Genomic DNA, 20111 nt, shown 5'->3' with positions numbered 1-20111 from the left:
TCTCCTGGGTACTGCAGTTGTAAATGCCTGGATCCTACAATGCAAGCGCAGTTCTGGGGAAAAAAAAAAAAAAAAAAAAAACTTTTCATCATTTAAAGGAATCTCTTGCCTTTTCTCTATGTCGGTACAGCACTGCTACATCTTGTACACCTCCAACAAGGAACAGGGCGCACACACTGGGTAAACTGGAAGGATGAGCCAAAAAATGCGGCGACACTGCACAGTGTGGTACAAGAAGATATTTGCACAGCATGGTAAGAAAACTACCAACAACAAAACAAAGAAGTTGGTGACATTTTGTGCAGTGTCCAGGAGCACCAAAAATGTGTATGGAGTGCTTCAATGAAACTCACGTGAAAAAAAAGCCAGTGAACGTGTAAAACGCAATGGTGACTGTTTGTGTTATATCTCGTCTGGAAATCAGTACTTAATTTTACTTGATGACTTTTCTGAAAAGTATTGGCAAATGATGTTATAATTTGTCCCGTTTTTACTGTAAATAGCTGGGATTGTTTTTGTGTCTAGTAAATATCGTTCCGAATTTATATCCTTTCCCTTTTGTGATATTACTTTTTTTACTAAGCATAACATGAAAATAATTAACACAGGCCTCTCATATTCCCATAAAGAGAGATCAATGAACGAGAATCTAACAATTATTTCCGGGGTCATTTCTGTTTCACGCAATTGTTGAATCGGAACACTGTCGCACAGGTAAATACGCTGGAATGTCTCTTCAACAATAATGCACACAACAAGTGCACATGCATTGTTTAGGATTTCATACTAGGGAGTAAACAAAGTCAAATTCGTCAGGTCACCGGTGACCCGAACCGATAATAACTAAAGGCAGCATCGGGTCACCGCTGGGCCGATACGACGTAACATTAAGTCATCGAAATTCACTACCGCACGGAACATGTTAACCTTTTTTGAGAAGAACATCAAATGGTTCTCACCAATAAGTGGTAAGAACTTCCAAAACGTCGATTATACACATGGAAAGCTCCTAAAGATGATCCTCAGAATCCTGACTCAACAAGAAACCAATCTAATTACATTCTGATAACGAAGCGTTTCAGAAATCCCATCAAAAAGTGTCGCCACATATCCAGGTGCAGACATTTCCTCAGATCATAATCCGTTGATAGCTAATGTAAGAGTCTGACTGAAGATCCTAAAGAATAAGCCAATAAGGAAGGTACTAAATACCGCTAATCTGCAAAATTGTGGAACTCTGCAGAAAATTGTTCAGGATTTGAATAGGCATTTAAAAGAAAACAATACCAGTAACTGTAAAACAACAAATGGAGTCAGTTTAACCCGTATCTGCCCAAATAATTTTTTTGTGGAATATTGTAATATATTTCGTAAGTACAGTTGTTTGTAACCTAAATTAAAGGGTTATGATGATTTTAGGTTTCATTAACATATTTTCGTGAGAATTTACCTTGTCGACATGTCGACAGTGAGCATGGACGGGTAGGGTAAAAGACATGCTCAACAAAGGAACTTTTCTTCACATTTTCAGCTCATATGAATGTAATAATAAATCTCTTAGTAAATATTAGTCACACATGTGTTGAATAAGCACAAAATATATGATTCAAAACATAAATAAAGAACAGTTTTGTTTCAATTTGAAAGGCACACTGTTTCAAAACAAAAGGACAATATTCGTATGTTTGTAGTACTTATTATACACACAATACCAAATTTTAAGCAAGTATGATCACTCTGAAAATAGCAAAAAAAGGAAAACTACGAGTAGAACCACAAAACAGTTTAGTCTGTGTTTTGAGGTTACACTCTGCTTTTCGTCATCCAGTCTGGTTTAGTGTGAGTGAAATGCCTCGAAGCAAAGGACGGGGCAGCCAACGTTACATTTTTTGCACCGTTTCCTGGCAGCTTTACCACACTGAGCGCACCGCACGTGCTTCTCTCTTGTTTTGAGGTAGTGGGATATCCCATTGAAACTCACTTCTGGCAACACGCGTGAAGATACTTTCGTACTCTGTTTTCCTGCGTTAGGACGCGCAGCGGCAAAAGATCGGATATATGCCCTAACGATGTACCGTGTGAAGCCGAGAAGGTCTAAATTTTCCTCTTTGCCCTTTAGGATCAAACGATAAAGTTCACTTATTTTTCTACACACTAGGTCAGCACCAGCCAGGAGTTGATTACCAGAGAGTCTGTTTATATCCAGTGTTGCCAACTTAGCGGATTTTCCACTAAATTTAGCGGAATTAGAAGACTGTCAGCGGAGAAATATACCATTTAGCGGACAGCGGATTTTTTGGCAGATTTCTAGATTTATTATAGCGGAATTTAGCTTTTATCTATTTTACTTTTTAAAAAAATTGTACTCCGGTCTGTCTCAGAGCTATTCCGTATTTCTTGCCAGGAGCTAGCAGTCACATGATAAAAACGTGTCATTTGGATTTGATGTTATGAGATCGTGGTATCATAAATTTGCAATGCGTGGGGAAAGGGTACTTATCTCTTAGTTGACGAATGATGACGGATAATGAGACTGTGAGAGAGTAACATTTATATTTATGCTATGAAGGAAGGCCGTTTAATGAACTGGCCTGTTCTGTGTTAGGCCCTTGAGGTAGAAGATTCACGTAGTTTGCACCCGGCAGTAAACCGCCTACAAGTTTTAGCTCGCCGGCTCGCAGGCAGGGAATTAATCCCAGTGGAACTCACAGATCAGGTGAGTACAAACATTTACTACTATTATTATTATTATTATTATTATTATTATTATTATTATTATTATTATTATTATGTGCGTACGGACCCAATGGATCATGCAAAGCTCTAACGATTCTGTTTCCTGAGTTGCCACACAGCTCTCATCCTTTCTCCATGGATCCTTTTTCGTTCTTCTGTCCACTTTGCTCCAGTCTTCTTTTTCACTTTGTTCTCTGGTTGCACTTTCCATCCATTAACTTTTTTCCTACAGAGGTTTCTGTCCGCAGTGTCATTTGAGTTCATCTGGACTTTTTCCAGATCTTTCTTCACTTCCAGTAGCCATGGAATATTTTTTAGATGTTCTATGTAGGTGAGAATCTTGTGTGTCAGTCTCAGTCTGCGGACGTGCCCATAAAATTTCAGACGTCTTTTGCGGATGTCTGCTGCAATGTTGGAAATCTCTTCTGTCACTTTGCGTGACCTCAGTCTATATCCATCTTCTGTTTTTCAGGGGCTGAGAATTTGCCTCAGATTATTATTATTGCCCATGATTTGAGATCGGATTTCTTGGCGGAATTTTAGCGGATTTTTAGTAGTATTTAGCGGATCTTGAAAATATAAGTTGGCAACACTGTTTATATCTCTGCATGACTCATCATCATCATCGCTATCCCCGTCACTATAGAAAGCATTTTCAAGTGGTTCTATGTATTTATAAGCATCTTTTTTTTTTTTTTTTTGCTATTGGCTTTACGTCGCACCGACACAGATATGTCTTATGGTGACGATGGGACAGGAAAGGGCTAGGAATTGGAAGGAAGTGGCCATGGCCTTAAGGTACAGCCCCAGCATTTGCCTGGTGTGGAGGGAAACCACGGAAAACCATCTTCAGGGCTGCCGACAGTGGGGTTCGAACCTACAATCTCCCGAATACTGGATACTTGCCGCACTTAAGCGACTGCAGCTATCGAGCTTGGTATATTAGCATCTAAGATGTCTTGTGATTCCTCCACGATGCTTACGATCTGCTCGACGGTCAATCTGAGAATAATAAATGAAAATTCTATATCAGTGTTGAGGCAACCCCATTCGCGCCCACTGTCGACATGTCGACGTGGAACTTTTGTGCTCTGCTAGACAAAAGCAACTACAAATCAGCCATAAATTGATTCAAAATCTGTTAAAGGCATGTTTCGTTATTATGTTTAACACAACAGTCCGATCTTACTTTCAACTGTAACAATATTAAAAGAAATTATTACTCACGGCGACGAAAGTGTCATCCTCTTGAGTGTATACGGAATGATATTTCATACACAGCCACGCGGTAAGGCGTGAAACCCGAATGTTTCTTGTTTTCGTGCTGTGCAGTAAGTACCAAACAATGACCTGTAAACAATGCACCTCTAAAATATTCTTTCGGTTTACCGATATAAGATCAACAACATTCAGATATTAACGTTGACAAATGTCGACAGTGGGCACATATGGGTTAAAAATCGGGTAGAGGTACTTTTTCAAATAAACATCAAAAGACATACCCAGTGAGGAAAAAGAAATACATAACATGATATTCCTGAATTAATGAAACAATAAGTATCAGAGAAAAACAATGTAGAGGATTATACAAAATTACAGTGCCATATAAGGAAAGAAATATGTGCTGCTAAAGAGAACTCGATGAAAGAACAATTTGTGGAAATGGAAACCTTAGTCTAAACATAACCCATTCAATATACATAAAAAACTGGAGGAAAAAGCAGGAATGTACAGAAAACAAAACTTTCCTTATTGATTCCATGGATAGGCCCATTATTAATGAACAAGAAATTTTAAATACTTGGGAAATTTATCTAATGGGACTTTTCTGATATCAGAGAGGTGAGGAAACTCACCATTTAGTTACTGTGAAAGCCCAGATATTCTTGAATCAGCAGTGCTATATTCCGTGAAAGTTTCAAAAAGCAAGAAATCACCAGGTCCAGATAATACCCCTGTAGAACTTCTTAAAATGATTAACAATGACAATATCCAATTCTTGTGAAGTTGTTCTATACTAGGTATATATAACATTGGAGACACCCCATCCAACTGCTGTTATCACATTCATCATGCTGCCAAAGAAGTAAAAGCTATGTAAGTGTACTGATTTTAGGTTAACAAGTCTCATGAGCCACACATTTAAAGTATAGTATTCCTTCGCATAATCCATTAACCCCTCAGCGTCGCAGCCGTTTAAAGAGCTTCCTATCCCGCGGCCGGATGAGATTTCAACTACGCGCGACTGAAATACATCGATTCAGTTAAAGCGTTACTACTAGTATAAGAGTGGCCCAATATTCACGAAATTTGGAATTCCTTATGGTAGAACTATGTACATGAAGATAATTACAGAATTGTTTCACATTTCCTTAGTAATTTAGTTCCGTGTGATAGAGTTCGAAGCACTCTTCGAGACAAAGACCCAAGGCACACTCCTGGCAGCAGTACACCGATGTCTTCTTTTCACCGTGTTTTGAACACGCGATACGTCTCTGAGGTTTGGATTTCTCACTCTTGGGTGCTAATTTCCTGATAAAACGTATTTCCTGCAACCTTGGAACTTTATTATCTGATGCGCGCCGGCCTTGAATATTTCGTTTGCCGCCCGAGAAGCGTATTTTGTACTACGTAAACAAACCTTCCATCAGCTGAAACTGATAAGATAACTGCTGAATGTTTGTCCCTGTGACTTGTCTAAATATTATTGGAGAATCTAGGAATCATAATTCACTGTTGAAAGCTTCCCTTTAACCTGTATGCGTATCTATAGCCTCCTACACGAAATTTCCAAGTACTGGTTCCTCCTCATCGTCACTCATCATTTACCACTGCTACATCATCTATTTCATTATCACTACTGCTAATACTGCCACTATTACTTCCGACTAAACTTTCATTTGAATTATACAATATTTCAAGCACGCTACACTCAGCAGGAGCTAGCCATTGAGCGCGGTGCGTCACACAAGCTGATGAAGCTGCAGCGGGACCGAAAGCGGCAGGACAAAACTGAATGAGGGGAATAACATTTATGACGAATCAAAACAACTCGATACATATTTCAGATTAAAAGGTCAATACATCGTCTTTCAAACGAGATATATACCATGCACAACTGCTTCTCGTGTCGTATGACAGAAAGCAGCACTAACTGATGCCTATACAGAGTACTCGTAGAGAGTTACGAAAAGACTACAAGCTGAGAAATAAAGACAAATATAATAAATAAACCGCACTCTTAATACAAAATTAGAGCAAAGAACATCACACGAAAAGACAAACTTCTCAGATCATCATTTCTTTATTTTATTCTGTGGGAAAGAATGAAGCAAACGGACTATTAAAAAAGCAGGGATTGGTGCTCAGACATAATTGACATATACTTATCCTTGCAAAAGCAGCTACACTTTAACGATTTTCAATACTTATTTAGAACACTGATAAACCCGAAAATGTCTTCTTGGAAACAAAACAATTTGCATATCCATAACACCAAAACTCTTCGCGCTATAGCCGTAAATGCGAAACCATGTATGGGTCTATACCACGTATAGAGGTCGGCGGCGGCTACGGAAGAAAAGGGGGTCTATACCACGTATAGAGGTCGGCGCTGAGGGGTTAAGTGTGAAGATCTTGACGAACCACAATTCGGATTCAGAAATTATTTTGGTAAAAGGGAAGCATTTGACAAGGCATTTGACAAGGTACAATATCCAAAACTCGTAGAAGTCCTAAAGGATACAGCAGTTGACACCAAAGTTATTTGGATTATCAAAAATCTTTACTGGAGACAAAAGGTTGTAGTCCATATCAGAAATCAAACTACAAACGATATAGCCACCCAAAAGGGAGTTAGACATGGTTATGTTTTATCTCTATTGTTATTCAATCTTTACTCAGAAAATTTTCAAAACAGGTTTAGAATATCACGACAATGGAGTAAAATACCAATATAAATTGTCCGTTATTGAACGTTACAAATTTTCCAGCTAACCCATTCCTAGTTGCCAGTGTTTTGCCCTCGTGTGCTAGGTTGGGCTCGTCAGTTGGTACCTAGCACACCTACCAAGACGCATGGCTAGTGCATACCGTGGAGGCCACTGCGTAGGCTACTTGAAGCCACCGGCAGTGCCATTGCACTATGACAGACCTTGTCTCACTTCCAAAAATTGATGCCTGCTTGACCGTCAGATGATAAAGATGTTGATTCCCATAGGGAATCTGAAATATTTGTCCCGAATGAGTAAATTTATAATACCAATATAAATGGTCCGTTATTGGACATTACAAATTTTCCAGCTAACTCATTCCTGGTTGCCAGTGTTTCGCACTCGTGTGCGTAGGCCAATTGTAGCCACCGGCAGTGCCAATGCACTATGAGACACTCTGTCTCACTACTAAAAATTGATGCCTGCTTGGCCATCAGATAATACAGATGTTGATTCCCATAGGGAATCTGTAATATTTGTTCCGAATGAGTAAATTTATAATACCAATATAAATGGTCCGTTATTGGACATAATAAATTTTCCAGCTAACTCATTCCTGGTTGCCAGCGTTTCGCCCTCGTGTGCCAGGCTGGGCTCATCAGTTGGTACCTAGCACACCTACCAAGACGCATGGCTAGTGCATACCGTGGAGGCCTCTGCGTTGGCTGCTTGAAGCCACCGACAGTGCCAATGCACTATGAGAGTCCTTGTCTCATTACCAAAAATTGATGCCTGCTTGACCGTCAGATGATATAGATGTTGATTCCCATGTGTGTAAGTTCTGTGTGTGTGTGTCATTCTAGACAAAGGGAATGTGTGACAAGTGCTGGAGCTGATACCAATTCGATTCCTTCAAGATTTGTAGCAGTTGAACGAGCCAATCAGGATGATGGACTGTCGCAGTCCAGGTTTGAAGGCTGATGCTCTCGTCTACAGAGCCGAGAGTATGGACGAGTAGAATTCTACCATGGGTTTCCTGTGGAAGGAAGAATGACCACCAAACAGATGAGTTGATGTCATTTTATTTCTTAGCATGACAAAATATAACCGGGATGACATAATGTACGATTTTCTTTGTTTAATACATAAATGCTGTAAATAATGCATTTCCTAATATGGAATTTGAGTTTTCCTTTTGTCATGTTAACGTAAAATGAAGAGAGCTAAACTTTCCAGATGAACCATATCTTTCTTTCTGATGAGTAGTTTTTTTGTTAGTAATTAGGAATATGCTAGCAAGTGTGGGAAACAAGGATAGAATAGCATTTTGAGTTCCTCTAAAGCAGGTGGAAACAGAAGTGAGTGATGAATGAGAGATACCATGTCCAAGAAGTTGCTATTAATGTTCAATAGGGTTGTTATAGAGAACAACCAGGGAGCTCACGGGTTATTTAGACAATACATGCCTAGCTGATACGTATTATTAAGGCATGAACATTACGGGTGAAGAGTTCTGACTGAGAGAGATACAAAATTGTGTTATTTAGGTAGATAAGGTTAGGGATAATATGCAAATTTCCCTTGATTGTTGATTTTTATCAGAATCTGTCTGGGGTGTTCTTTTTTGTGCGAAACCAGTGTGAAGTGCGGTGGTACCGGGTGTTTGAAAGAGTGGTCAGAATGTTTACAGAGAAATATGAAGAGTTGAGAAAGGAATAATGATAGCCCTATTACCAAGGAACTAGGATATGCGGTATGAGAAGTAATGAGAAGGTCGAACGCCAAAAAGTCTACGATGATATATGAAATGAGGAATTCGGATGTTATCATGCCCCAAGATAATAGACATGAATAAGAGAATGGAGAGCAAATGAATAGTATTTCTTGGGATCTCCGTGGTGATAAATAAATGAACTTGGGCAATTATAAGTGCATACTTGGAGAACTAGCCGCTGTAATTATGAAGGGTTAGGGCCCTTGCAGCCATTGAATGGGAAGGACCGCCCTACTAACAGAGTCGCGCACAATAGAACAGAAACCTTTCCTCTCATTCTTTCTTCCCTATGTGCGGTGCGACGTGCTGTGCATTGAAGTTGATAGCTATGGACTCTTGGGTTTCACACTGTGTTTTCTTTCAATAGTTCGGTAAGAACACTTGTGTTAAATGATAATATAATGATAATTTTGATGGTAGTTAGTATATACTGTATACAAGGTGTACAAGGTAATGGATAGCTAGGGATTTTCAGATGTGTATCTCTCATTCAGAAGGAGCCTGGTTCGAACCCCGAAGACGGCCAGAATGAGCCGGCATGCGCAAGCTTGCATTAAGCTGTCACCAGGAGCAGAAGAAAGTGATATCCATGTTTCTCCTACAGGAATTGCCCCATTTGTACATACATTGTACATATGATTTTATTCAGGTTATTGTTTTATTTCTTTGAGCTCAATCAGAACCGATGTTCATCGTTGTGTGTCTCAGTGTCAGGGGCTACAGAGAGTCCAGGGAATTTTGCTCACTGTTGTGTCTTTTTATGTAAATGTTTCTCTCACGTGTTATTTATGTAGCGTAGGGACCGGTTAATTACGTGCTAAGAATATTGTATTATGAAGGGGACATCTTTTCAAATGATATGGTGGTGATCGACCAAAAGAAAGTAAATTAAGGATAGAAAGACGGATGATGTTTAATTGCCAGACTTTGATTATACGTCATTGACAAATGAAGCCTGTACTGAGTAAGATCATTGAACGCCCTTCAAGTGAGTCAATTTAATTCGCGTACCTTTTTTTCTTTCCTCCGTGTGTGGAGATTTTGTGATAGTGTTCTGTTTTTCTTGTCACAATTCAGGAATAAATTTATATTCGTTACCCCATTACATGATTCTTGTCATTTCTAGCAGTGCTAAGCAGTATCCAGTAAATAGTTGAACCCAAAAATCCTACTTTCACATTAGGAAAAACTCTTCAAGTATTTTCCTTATTTACATTTTTTCGAACATTACCACCCCCCAAGTGCTTCAGTTGTCAAGGCTACCACAGAAAGTAGGAAGAGGGGGGTTTGAAGACCGTGTTGGCAATTCGGGCCGCTCTTCGATATAGTCTCATCCGTGGTTGTTCGTCAGATTACGCTGACCGCATCATTATGCTTGGGTCTCATAGTCAAGCCTAGGAAGGGTGTCGTAGCCAAGTCATAGATGCAACTAAATCAGATGGGTATCTGTCAAGAGACAAAACAAACAATTATTCATTGAAGACAAGAAGCAGCCTGCTGGAAGGTCAGCAGCAAGGATGATTAATTAATAATAGCCTAATAATAATAATAATAATAATAATAATAATAATAATAATAATAATAACAATAATAATAATAACGTTATTTGCTTTACATCCCACCAACTACTCTTTTACGGTTTTCGGAGATGCCGAGGTGCCGGAATTTAGTCCCACAGGAATTCTTTTATGTGCCAGTAAATCTACCGACATGAGGCTGACGTATTTGAGCACCTTCAAATACCACCGGACTGAGCCAGGATCGAACCTGCCACGTTGGGGTCAGAAGGCCCGTGCCCCAACCGTCTGAGCCACTCAGCCCGGCGGATGATTAATTAAAATGGCACTGTAATAATACTCAACATGGTCGAACTATATTGACACTGCTGCATGACTGACAGCAATGAGAAGTAACAATCTGAACTCCCAAGGACATGCAGCTCCCTGTGACTGAATGATGTACTGGTGATGGTTTCATTCTGAGAAAAATCAGAGGTAAAATAGTCCCCGTTAGGATCCCTGGGTAGGGATAACAAGAGACAGGTTGATTTTCAAAAGGTAAATGCTGCTGACATTCTTTGAATCAGAATGTTGAAGTTGTTAGGGAACCCGAAAAGAAAAATGGATAGACTAAAGATAGACGTAGTTGGATCAAGATAAACCCATCAAAAGAAGTGGCCGCTCTCTTGAACGCAAGTCCCTTTGCTATTATCTGTAGATAGACAATGTTATATGTTGTTAGGTCATAGTGCGACATAGCCTGATATCTATAGTTATAACGGACCAGTTCTGCATGTTACTATTGTAGGATAGTGGTAACAAGTTGGACTGATATTCATGAGGTTGTACATTCGCAGGTTCACAAATTCATTATGCTATGACTTTATAATTATTATGACTTTTTTTTTTGCTATGTTTTAACGTCGCATCGGCACAGATAGGTCTTATGGTGACGACAAGATAGGAAAGGCCTAGGAATTGGAAGGAAGCGGCTGTGGCCTTAACTAAGGTACAGTCCCAGCATTTGCCTGGTGTGAAAATGGAAACCATCTTCAGGGCTGCCAACAGTGGGGTTCGAACCCACTATTTCCCGGATGCGAGCTAACCACATCCAGTCCTTAGGGACTGCACGGCCAACTCGCCCGGTTTATGACATTTTGGCTTTAAATTAAAACTAATGAAAGTTTTTACTCTCAACAGAAGTATTCACTATTTAGTCCATCTTGTTCAAAACTTCATCACATTCTGCAGTCAAGTGGGCCTGGAGTTGACTAATCTTTCTGAATAAAGACTGTTTTTAGCCAGCATCCCAGGCATCCTAGCCAAGCTTCCACAAATCATCAGGACATCTTGGAGGGTGACTGAGCCAAATTTTTTCTCGTATGTTCCTTTACTTCTGCCCAAATTTTTTCAACTGGGTTCAAGCCCAAACTAACAATTTTATATCTTGCCTGCTCGCAAACCCGTCTCTAATTCAGATGTGTAGACTTGCTGATCATCCTGCTGAAATTGAAGAATTCCAACAAGATACAAGAACCTAGTATAAAGAACCATGTAAAGTTCCAGCAACCATTTATATTTACACTGGCTCAATTTTCTGTGAATGCGATGGGTTGTGCCCATTCTATGACAAGAAATCCATCCTCAACACGACAGAGATAATCTACTACTGCAGGCAGGGATGACAGCGTATCTGTGGTGGAATTGAGCGCCAGGACTACAATACACCAAAGTTGTTCCTTCTTTTCTAGCAGAAAAGGTGACAATCTGAATAAATACCCTTTTCCAATCCGATCATAATTTTCCACTAAAAAGACTAAACACTTATCTGTATGCTCCTCCTTAAGAACTTCTCTAAGAATAGCATGAGATCTCAAATTAGCAGTCCTTACACTAAGTCTCAAGGTCTGGTCGTGGCTGGGAAAAATGACTACTACATTCAAAGTAGCAACAGTATTAAAGGCATTCCTTAAAACTTCTGCCACTAATCTAGCGTTGTGCAGCAGCGTTGAAATTTTCCCTCTACCACTCCCAGCTGTCCTTTCTGAAACATGGAATCCTCAAGCTGCTTTGAATGCCAAAAACCCAAACTCAATTACAGCTTGTATTACACTTTCTTTTCGTTCCATCACCACTTTAAGGAGCCACGTCAGTCAACAGCAAAGTCTCAGGCAGAAATTACATCGTTAGTAATCTCGTAGAGTGTAAGGCTCTACCTAGGTCTTAAAATAACAGCACAGTATTCACAATGACAGAAATATAAATTTTAGAACTAAAAATTAATAATGTAAATACATATAAATTAATGGAGTCTTATTAACACATTATTGACCGGCTGCTTGAGCTTGTCACATACCCTGTGGACCGGTCATTTTTCTATTGAGCATACGAGAGTGCACTTGATTATAAAAATGTACATAAAATATTAAACTAGTCAAGATTTTATTTTTAAAGTTGAAATATCTCAGTGGATCTGTCTTCATAAAACCATCTTCAGCGTAATTTCCTAATACATCAATGTTTACATCGTTGTCATCAGTCACTTGAATAAATGAGAACATCATGTAAATTACGGCGTGTAGGGGCTTGAATATCACTTCAACTAATACTCCCACATTCAGTTTCCACTAATTCATGAAAACTATAGCCATCTGAACGATCGGCATAAAATTCTTCTAAAATATCGTCATTAGCTAACACTGTATTACGCGAGAGCTCCATCTTATCATTGACCAGTGTTCTCCCCAGAAATTTTCGTGAGCCGGGTGGCAGGAATGAGTAACTGGGCAGGGAATACTACGTAAAAAATGAATATAGTAAAATTTCAATGTATTCCCCTCAGTTCATTAAAAATAATCTTAGGCAGTTAATATTAACTACAAAATTGAACTATTTTATTGTTATTATCACGAACAAGACAATCATAACTTCTAGTATTCTACCGCTCGTCCATAATCATGTAACGCCAAGACTTACCACTTGCTTGCTGTGGAGTGCCATACAGGTTTATGACGACATGCAAAATCGAGTGCTCGCATGCGATTCCAGGCTAATCCAGACACCGCTCGTGCACGACACTATGCGATAGTCAAGCTAAACATTTAAACTCTGATGTAATTAATGCAATTATGCCAAGAATAATAAAGATTTGTCATTTAAATAAACAGTTTTACAGTATACATACACCTCAATTTGGAGCACCAAGCGACTTAATATTACATAAATAGCACATATCTAGGTTATGTTAGCTGGGCGGTTTGTAAAAATAGCAGCGCGGCGTGCCCATTAAAAAGGTCCTGGGGAAAACACTGTTGACTGAACCGGCAGAAAGAAAGTCGAAGTTTCAAAACTAAATCAAAAGAATATAAGAAAAATAAGGATTAATACCATATGTATAAGTACATGAAAACCTTTGTAATGGGAGACTGGAATTCAGAAGTAGGCCAAAAAAGACAGGGTAATATATTAGAATATAGATTCTGACAAAAGAATGAAAGAGGAGGCATTAAGTCTTGTTTTGCAAGATCTTCAATTGAACACATGAACTCTGATCAAAGAAATGCCAACTAGAGTTGAAGATACCGCTGCTCTTTTGAAACCACAGGCAAATACAGTATAACCGCTCCCAACGTCATATATACATAGCATCTTCATTATATACCGTTATGCCTTTCAGTGTTCAGTCTGCAAATCTATGTGAATTTAACAAATGCCGCCACAATCCTCTATTTCAGGGCCTCTCAGTGCATGCACTGTGCAAAAGACGACTTCGCTTGGTTGCCCAGAGTGTAGACCCCCACTCCTCGATTTGGATCAATAGCACTGTCTCTCTCTTTCCCCACGCCTGACTCGCTCGCTCCTCCTGTCTCCCTCTTCCTCACTTGCTCCGTGGCGCTCCAAATCTGAGCCGAGTAGCCCAGAGACGAACCATTGGTCTGAGCCAAGCCGAACCGATGCACTGTGCACAGGAACTCTAAGCCGCTGTTTGCACGCATGAGATTTTTGGCGTTTGAGAGGCCCTGCTCTATTTGTAACTAGTTCTGTGGCCTCGTTTAGTTCTATACCTCTTATCTTTAAATCGTTAGAAACTTAATCTAACCAAAGTTATATTGATCTCCCTCTTCTTAACTTCCATAGCACAGTCCATTATTCTCCTACGTAACCTATCCGCCTCCATTCGCCTCACCTCCAACACCGAAGCCGGTTTATGCGTACAGCTTCTTCCATCGAGTACACTCCTAACTTAGCCTTTATCTCCTCATTCCGAGCACCCCCTGCTATTGTTCCCACCTGTTTGTACCGGCAATCATTCTCGCTACTTTCACGTCTGTTACTTCAAACTTATAAAATATCCAGAGTCTACCCAGCTTTCACTCCCATAAAGCAAAGTTGGTCTGAAAACAGACCGATGTAAAGAAAGTTTCTTCTGCGAGCTGACTTCCTTCTTACAGAACACTGTTGATCGCAACTGTGAGTTTATTGCATTAGCTTTACGGCACCTTGATTCAGTCTCAACTATACTACCATCTGGGAGAACATACATCCTAAATACGTGAAGTAATCTACCTGTTCCAGCTTTGTATCCCCAATCTGACATTCAATTCTCTTGGACTTCTTATCAACTGACATCAATTTAGTCTTTGAAAGGCTAATTTTCATACCATACTCACTGCACCTATTTTCATGTTCCAAGATATTAGACTGAAGGCTTTCGGCACAATCTAGCATTAAGTCCAACTCGTCAGAATAGGCCGAACTGCTTACTATATTTCCACCCATATGAATCCCTACCTGCCACTTTATACCTTTCAGGAGATGATCCATGTGAACTATGAACAACAAAGGTGGAAGATTACAGCCTTTTCTAACCCCTGTAAGTACCCTGAACCAAGAACTGATTCTACCACCAATTCTCACAACAGCCCAATTGACAACATAAATGCCTTTGATTGATTTCAATAATGTACCCATAATCCCCCAGTATGACAAACATCTTTTCCCTCGGTACTCTGTCATATGTTTTCCATTCTCTAGATCTATGGAACATAAACATAACTATCTATTCTTCTTGTAGCATTTTTCAATTACCTGGCCCATACTGAAAATCTGATCCTGACAGCCCCTCTGTGGTCCGAAACCACACTGATTTTCATCCAACTTTCACTCAACCACTGATCGCACTCTCTTTTTCAAGATGCCAGTGAATACTTTGCCTGGTATACCTGATCAATGAGATACCTCTATCATTGTTGCAATCCTTCCTGTTCCCTTGCTTATAGATTGGTGCAATTACTGCCTTTGTCCAATCAGATGGTATCTTACTAACACTCACCCGATGAAGCCAATTCATCCCTGCCTTCTCACTATATTTCACCATTTCATGTCTGATTTCATCTTTTCCTGCTGCTTTGTGACAATGGAGTTTATTTACTATCTTTTTCACCAACATCATTGCCCTCCTCCCCATGAGCTTGGTTGTTCGTGACATCACCAGGGAGATTTCCCTTAACGTTGAGAAGATTCTCAAAATATCCCTTCCACCTGTCCAGCGATTTGCTGGAATCTATCATGAGTTCAACTGAATTACCCAAACACTATTCATTTCCTTTTCCCATCCCTTATTAAAATTATTTATTACAGTCCAGAAAGGTTTCCCTGCTGCTCGGCCTAACCTTTCAGGTTATTACTAAAATCTTCCTACAACTTCTTTTTGGATTCAACAACTACCGTATCTGTTTTGCTCTGTTTCTTTCATCTATGTACAATTTCGTCTGCATCAGGTCTTGTTTGGAGCCATTTCTGATACGCCTTCTTTTTACATTTACAAGGTGCTCTCACTTCATTCCACTATGATGTTCGCTTTTCCCCATCCTTACACACAGTTGTTTCTAGGCATTCCCATGCTGTTTCTATTACAGCATCCCTGTATGCCACCCATTCTCTTTCTATAGCCTGAACCTGCTTGCTGTCCACCATTTGGAACTTTTCACTAATCATATCCATGTACTTCTGTCTAATTTCCTCATCCTGGAGATTTTCTACCCTCATTCATGTGCAGACAATTTCACTTCCTTAATCCTACGCCTAGACATGCTTACTTTACTCAGCACCACCTAGATATAAGGCCTGAGCACAAAACCAAGATGGCTGACAATAGAGGCAATCATCATAATGTCACTATGGCATCTTACCATATGTTTTAATTGATCTGGCTACTTAAATGTCAAAATAATGACCCCAAACCCTCATTCTTCCATATAAAAGTCACTTACACCTTCAAAAAACTTTCTGAAAAAATCAGGGATGGTTGATACACAAGGTTTCTAAATAATGCTGAAACTCAAGTGAGGTTCAAGAATTAAGGGAATGGCAGAACCCCGAAATTCATAAAAAATGTTTTATTTTGTCCCCCCACGCACAAAAAAAGAGGAAATGAAAGCAACAACACACTTATTTACATAAATGCAGATTTGCGTGAAGTTCAGTTCTGTTGACAAATAACACGTTTCTTCCTTGTCAGTACCTTCTTTGACATGGAGCTTTCTTCCAATAATTATTCAAATTTGTTGAAGTCCATACCAGTTTTCTGCAAACACATTCTGATGTATGTCTGTTATTACACATATCTGGCTCCCACAAAAGTTCTTTATCATGAATAACTATCATTGTACTCTCACATACAACTTCCCTATGATCATTTACTAAAAGAAATTCCGTTTCAAAATCTGTACATAATTTTGTTACTACCAGATAATTATGTATTATTACATTGATAACAAACATTTCAGGGAATAAAAGCCTACCCCTACTCTTATTTCTAATTAGATTATATGCCTCATCATCGGCATCAATGAAATCCTCAGTAGCAAGAATTCCTTGCGACAATGGAGTTTATTTACCATCTCTTCCACCTCATCAAACATAATTTCACCAACATTACTGTCCTCCTCCCCATGAGCTCGGTTGTTCGTGACATCACCAAGGAGATTTCCCTTAACCCAATCGCATCATTTGACAACCCTAGCTCGTCATAGTTACTCGTGGCATATGAATCACATGACGAGCTCTGCTCGCGGCGATGCACAGCTGTACATCAATCCATATAGTTCAGTCAATAACCCACAGACGCCACTAGTATGCATTCTGAGCTGAAGTTTACACATGTGGCTTTGGTTTTTTCCCTTTCACCAGGTTCTCGCACACTTCCGGAACAAGAGATAAGAGAATCTTTTTTCACATAATTTCGCTCATGTCAGTTGCTATCGTGGCGTCAAGCAGATATGCTGGTGTTGATGAAGAAGGAATACGAAAGCTAATAGATAGTGTTTTAGAGAGTGATATTGAAGGCAGTGATGTTTGTGACGACGAAATAGACCCTGAAGTCCTTAGTTCGAGTACTAGCGATGCGTATAATAGTTCTGATGACACGGAAAGTGAAGCAAATAACGACGGTGTACCAAGTCTTTTGAAACGATGTTCGTACCTCGGCACAGACTAACCTGACTGACTGGAACTGGACAAAAAGTGACAATAAACCTGTTGTACATAAGTTTAGTGAATACAGTGGGGTTAGTGAAAATTTATTGAAAAAGTTTGATACGCAGCCATTATCTGTACTCTCAGTTTTGTGAATACATGAACCCTTTGTTTGACAATATATCTGTCGAGACAAATTCATATGCAGCAAAACAGTTGAGCAATCCTGACAGAAAAAAGTTGAAAGACGATGACAAATGGTTTGAGACTACACTCGACGAAATCAGGGCATATTCTGCGTTAGTTATACTAATGTCACAAGTGCGAAAGTCAAGAATACAGTTATACTGGAATAAAAACAGGTGTATACACACTCCTATTTTTCGTGAAACCATGAGCAGGGGAAGATTTATTATAATTTCATGAGTTTTACATTTTGTTGACGATGAACAAGTCGATAGTAGTGACAAACTAAGAAAGATTAGGCCTATAATACAACATTTCCGCTCCAAATTTTCAGAATTATATTTACCTTCACAAGACATTGCTCTAGATGAAAGTCTAATGAAATTCAGAGGCCGCCTTTCATATGTCCAGTGTAATAGGTCTAAACGTTCTTGGTTTGGAATAAAAATTTACAAAATTTGTGAATCAAGTTCTGGCTACTGTCTGTCTTTCAAAATTTATGTAGGTGATGATGTAACGGATCCAAGTCTGCCAGCGAGTACAAACGTCGTGCTCAACATATGTGAACCCTTGTTAGGCCGAGGACATAAATTGTTTTTAGATAACTGGTATTCTTCCCCAGATATATTCAAAAGGCTACACGACAAGCAGATGAATGTAATTGGAACTGTTAGACAGAACCGAAAAGACATGCCTCACGATATCAGTAAGAAGAAACTAAAACGTGGAGAGTATGAGACGTGGGCTGCCAACAGTATGTTGTGTGTGAAGTGGAAAGATAACAAGGATGTTTGCTTTCTCACCACTAAACACAAATCAGCTGACATGATAGGGAAAGGCAAACTCAGGCGAAAGAGAGGACAAACTCCGAGGGAAGAAGTGATAAAGCCCAAGTGTGGCCTTGAATACCAGAAGGGGATGGGTGGTGTTGACCTTCAGGATCAGGTTACAGCTCTGTTCCCCGTCATGCGACGCACAGTGAAAGGATATAGGAAAATATTCTTTTATCTCCTAGATATGTGTATTTTCAATTCCTTCACTGTGTATCACAAGATCGCTGCTAACAGAAAGACGAGCTACACGGACTTCCGAACTAGCATTGCGCAGCAGCTACTAGAGACTGTTCAGTTGCCGGAGTACTCGGTTCGAGGTCGACCTTCAGCGAGCACCACCCCAACCAGATTACAAGCTAAATCATGGGCCCACTTTCCCATGCATATTCCCCCTACAGAGAAGAAATCAAAAGTCACAAGAAGGTGCGTTGTGTGCTACAGCCGGGGTAAAAGAAGCGAAAGTTGCTGGCAGTGCAAAAAGTGTGGCGTAGCTCTTCACTTAGAAGAATGTTTTGAGGTGTACCACACTCAGCAGACGTACTAAAATAGCGGCATTGGTAAGTTTATTACTTCTTTATCATGCATGCAAATTTTCAGAAAGGAATATTTACTGGTTGGTTTTGTATGATTTTCTAAATAATAGTGTGATGACGACGGCCGCAGAGCGGTATTTAAATGTGATTTCTTAGTGAACTCCTATGGTATTTAAATGTGAGGCGAATGGGTTAACGTTGAGAAGATTTTCAAAGTATCCCTTCCACCTGTCCAGCGATTTGCTGGGATCTATCATGAGTTCAACTGAATTACCCATACACTATTCATTTCTTTTTACCATCCCTTCCTAAAACTCTTTATTACGGTCCAGAAAGGTTTCCCTGCTGCTCGGCCTAACCTTTCAGGTTATTACTAAAATTTCAAATATTTTGAGACACTATAGCAACAATATCCCGCTAAACAGACTAAAATTTGCATGTCATTGTTACAGTTTTCAATAACCTGTTATCGTACATGTACATCTATGCTCATACACAATGAATTATCAAAATCCAAAAAGGCAGAGGATTCAGGAGGCAGGTCAGAGAACTCTTCCACTTCAATCTCCCCAAATGCATTTGATCTTATCTTCAGAGTCAGTGATGATGGTAACCTTAACTTATTTTCAACTTCAAAGAACTGCCTCACAGAAATATTGTACTGCCCTCCTGCAAGCTGCCTATATTTCCCAAACCTGTCCTCTAATATGTCTGTTTGAAATTTTCCTAATAGGAGATATGCAAAATTAAGTTTTGACAAACAATATTCTATCAACAACAATCCTTCAGTTGTCAGTATCAAAGCAGCCATTGTTTCAGATGATAATGAACCCTTTCCACCTAGATCTTTCCACTTTACTATAGTTCCGTTATGAGTTTTGACTTGACAGTTAGCCGGAAGTCAGACGGTGGTGCCAAATTGCTACGAATACAAACAGCTGATTTACGATACACAACACGAACAGAAATATAAATACTGGAATATAAGTCCGTATCCAGTTATTCTTTGTAGCAACGTACATGATTCAAATTAGATGAACAGTAATACACAACACATTTAGGATAACGCTACAAGATAAAAATATGTCAATGCTCGAACAGATAAAACGTCAGAAAATTAAATTAAATTTCTACTCACTATA

General features: G+C 39.4%; 1 protein-coding gene across 4 annotated transcripts in view; it reads right to left on the bottom strand.

The window, feature by feature from the left end:
* The window catches only part of LOC136887289 (DNA polymerase epsilon subunit 3), a 71856-nt gene that overhangs the window by 26855 nt on the left and 24890 nt on the right, over nt 1-20111 (bottom strand). Inside the window, exon 4 of one of the 4 annotated variants that reach the window (XM_068231071.1) lies at nt 3964-4086. The exons of the other annotated variants lie outside the window; for them this stretch is intronic. Coding sequence (XP_068087172.1) covers nt 3977-4086 — 110 coding nt within the window. The 3' untranslated portion in view covers nt 3964-3976. The remainder of the gene's footprint in view (nt 1-3963; nt 4087-20111) is intronic. 4 annotated transcript variants of the gene reach the window in all.

The sequence above is a fragment of the Anabrus simplex genome, chromosome 1 (assembly GCF_040414725.1).
Source record: "Anabrus simplex isolate iqAnaSimp1 chromosome 1, ASM4041472v1, whole genome shotgun sequence".
Taxonomy (NCBI): domain Eukaryota; kingdom Metazoa; phylum Arthropoda; class Insecta; order Orthoptera; family Tettigoniidae; genus Anabrus; species Anabrus simplex.
Note: the sequence above shows the minus strand (reverse complement) of the source record. Positions and strands in the feature narration are given on the sequence as shown.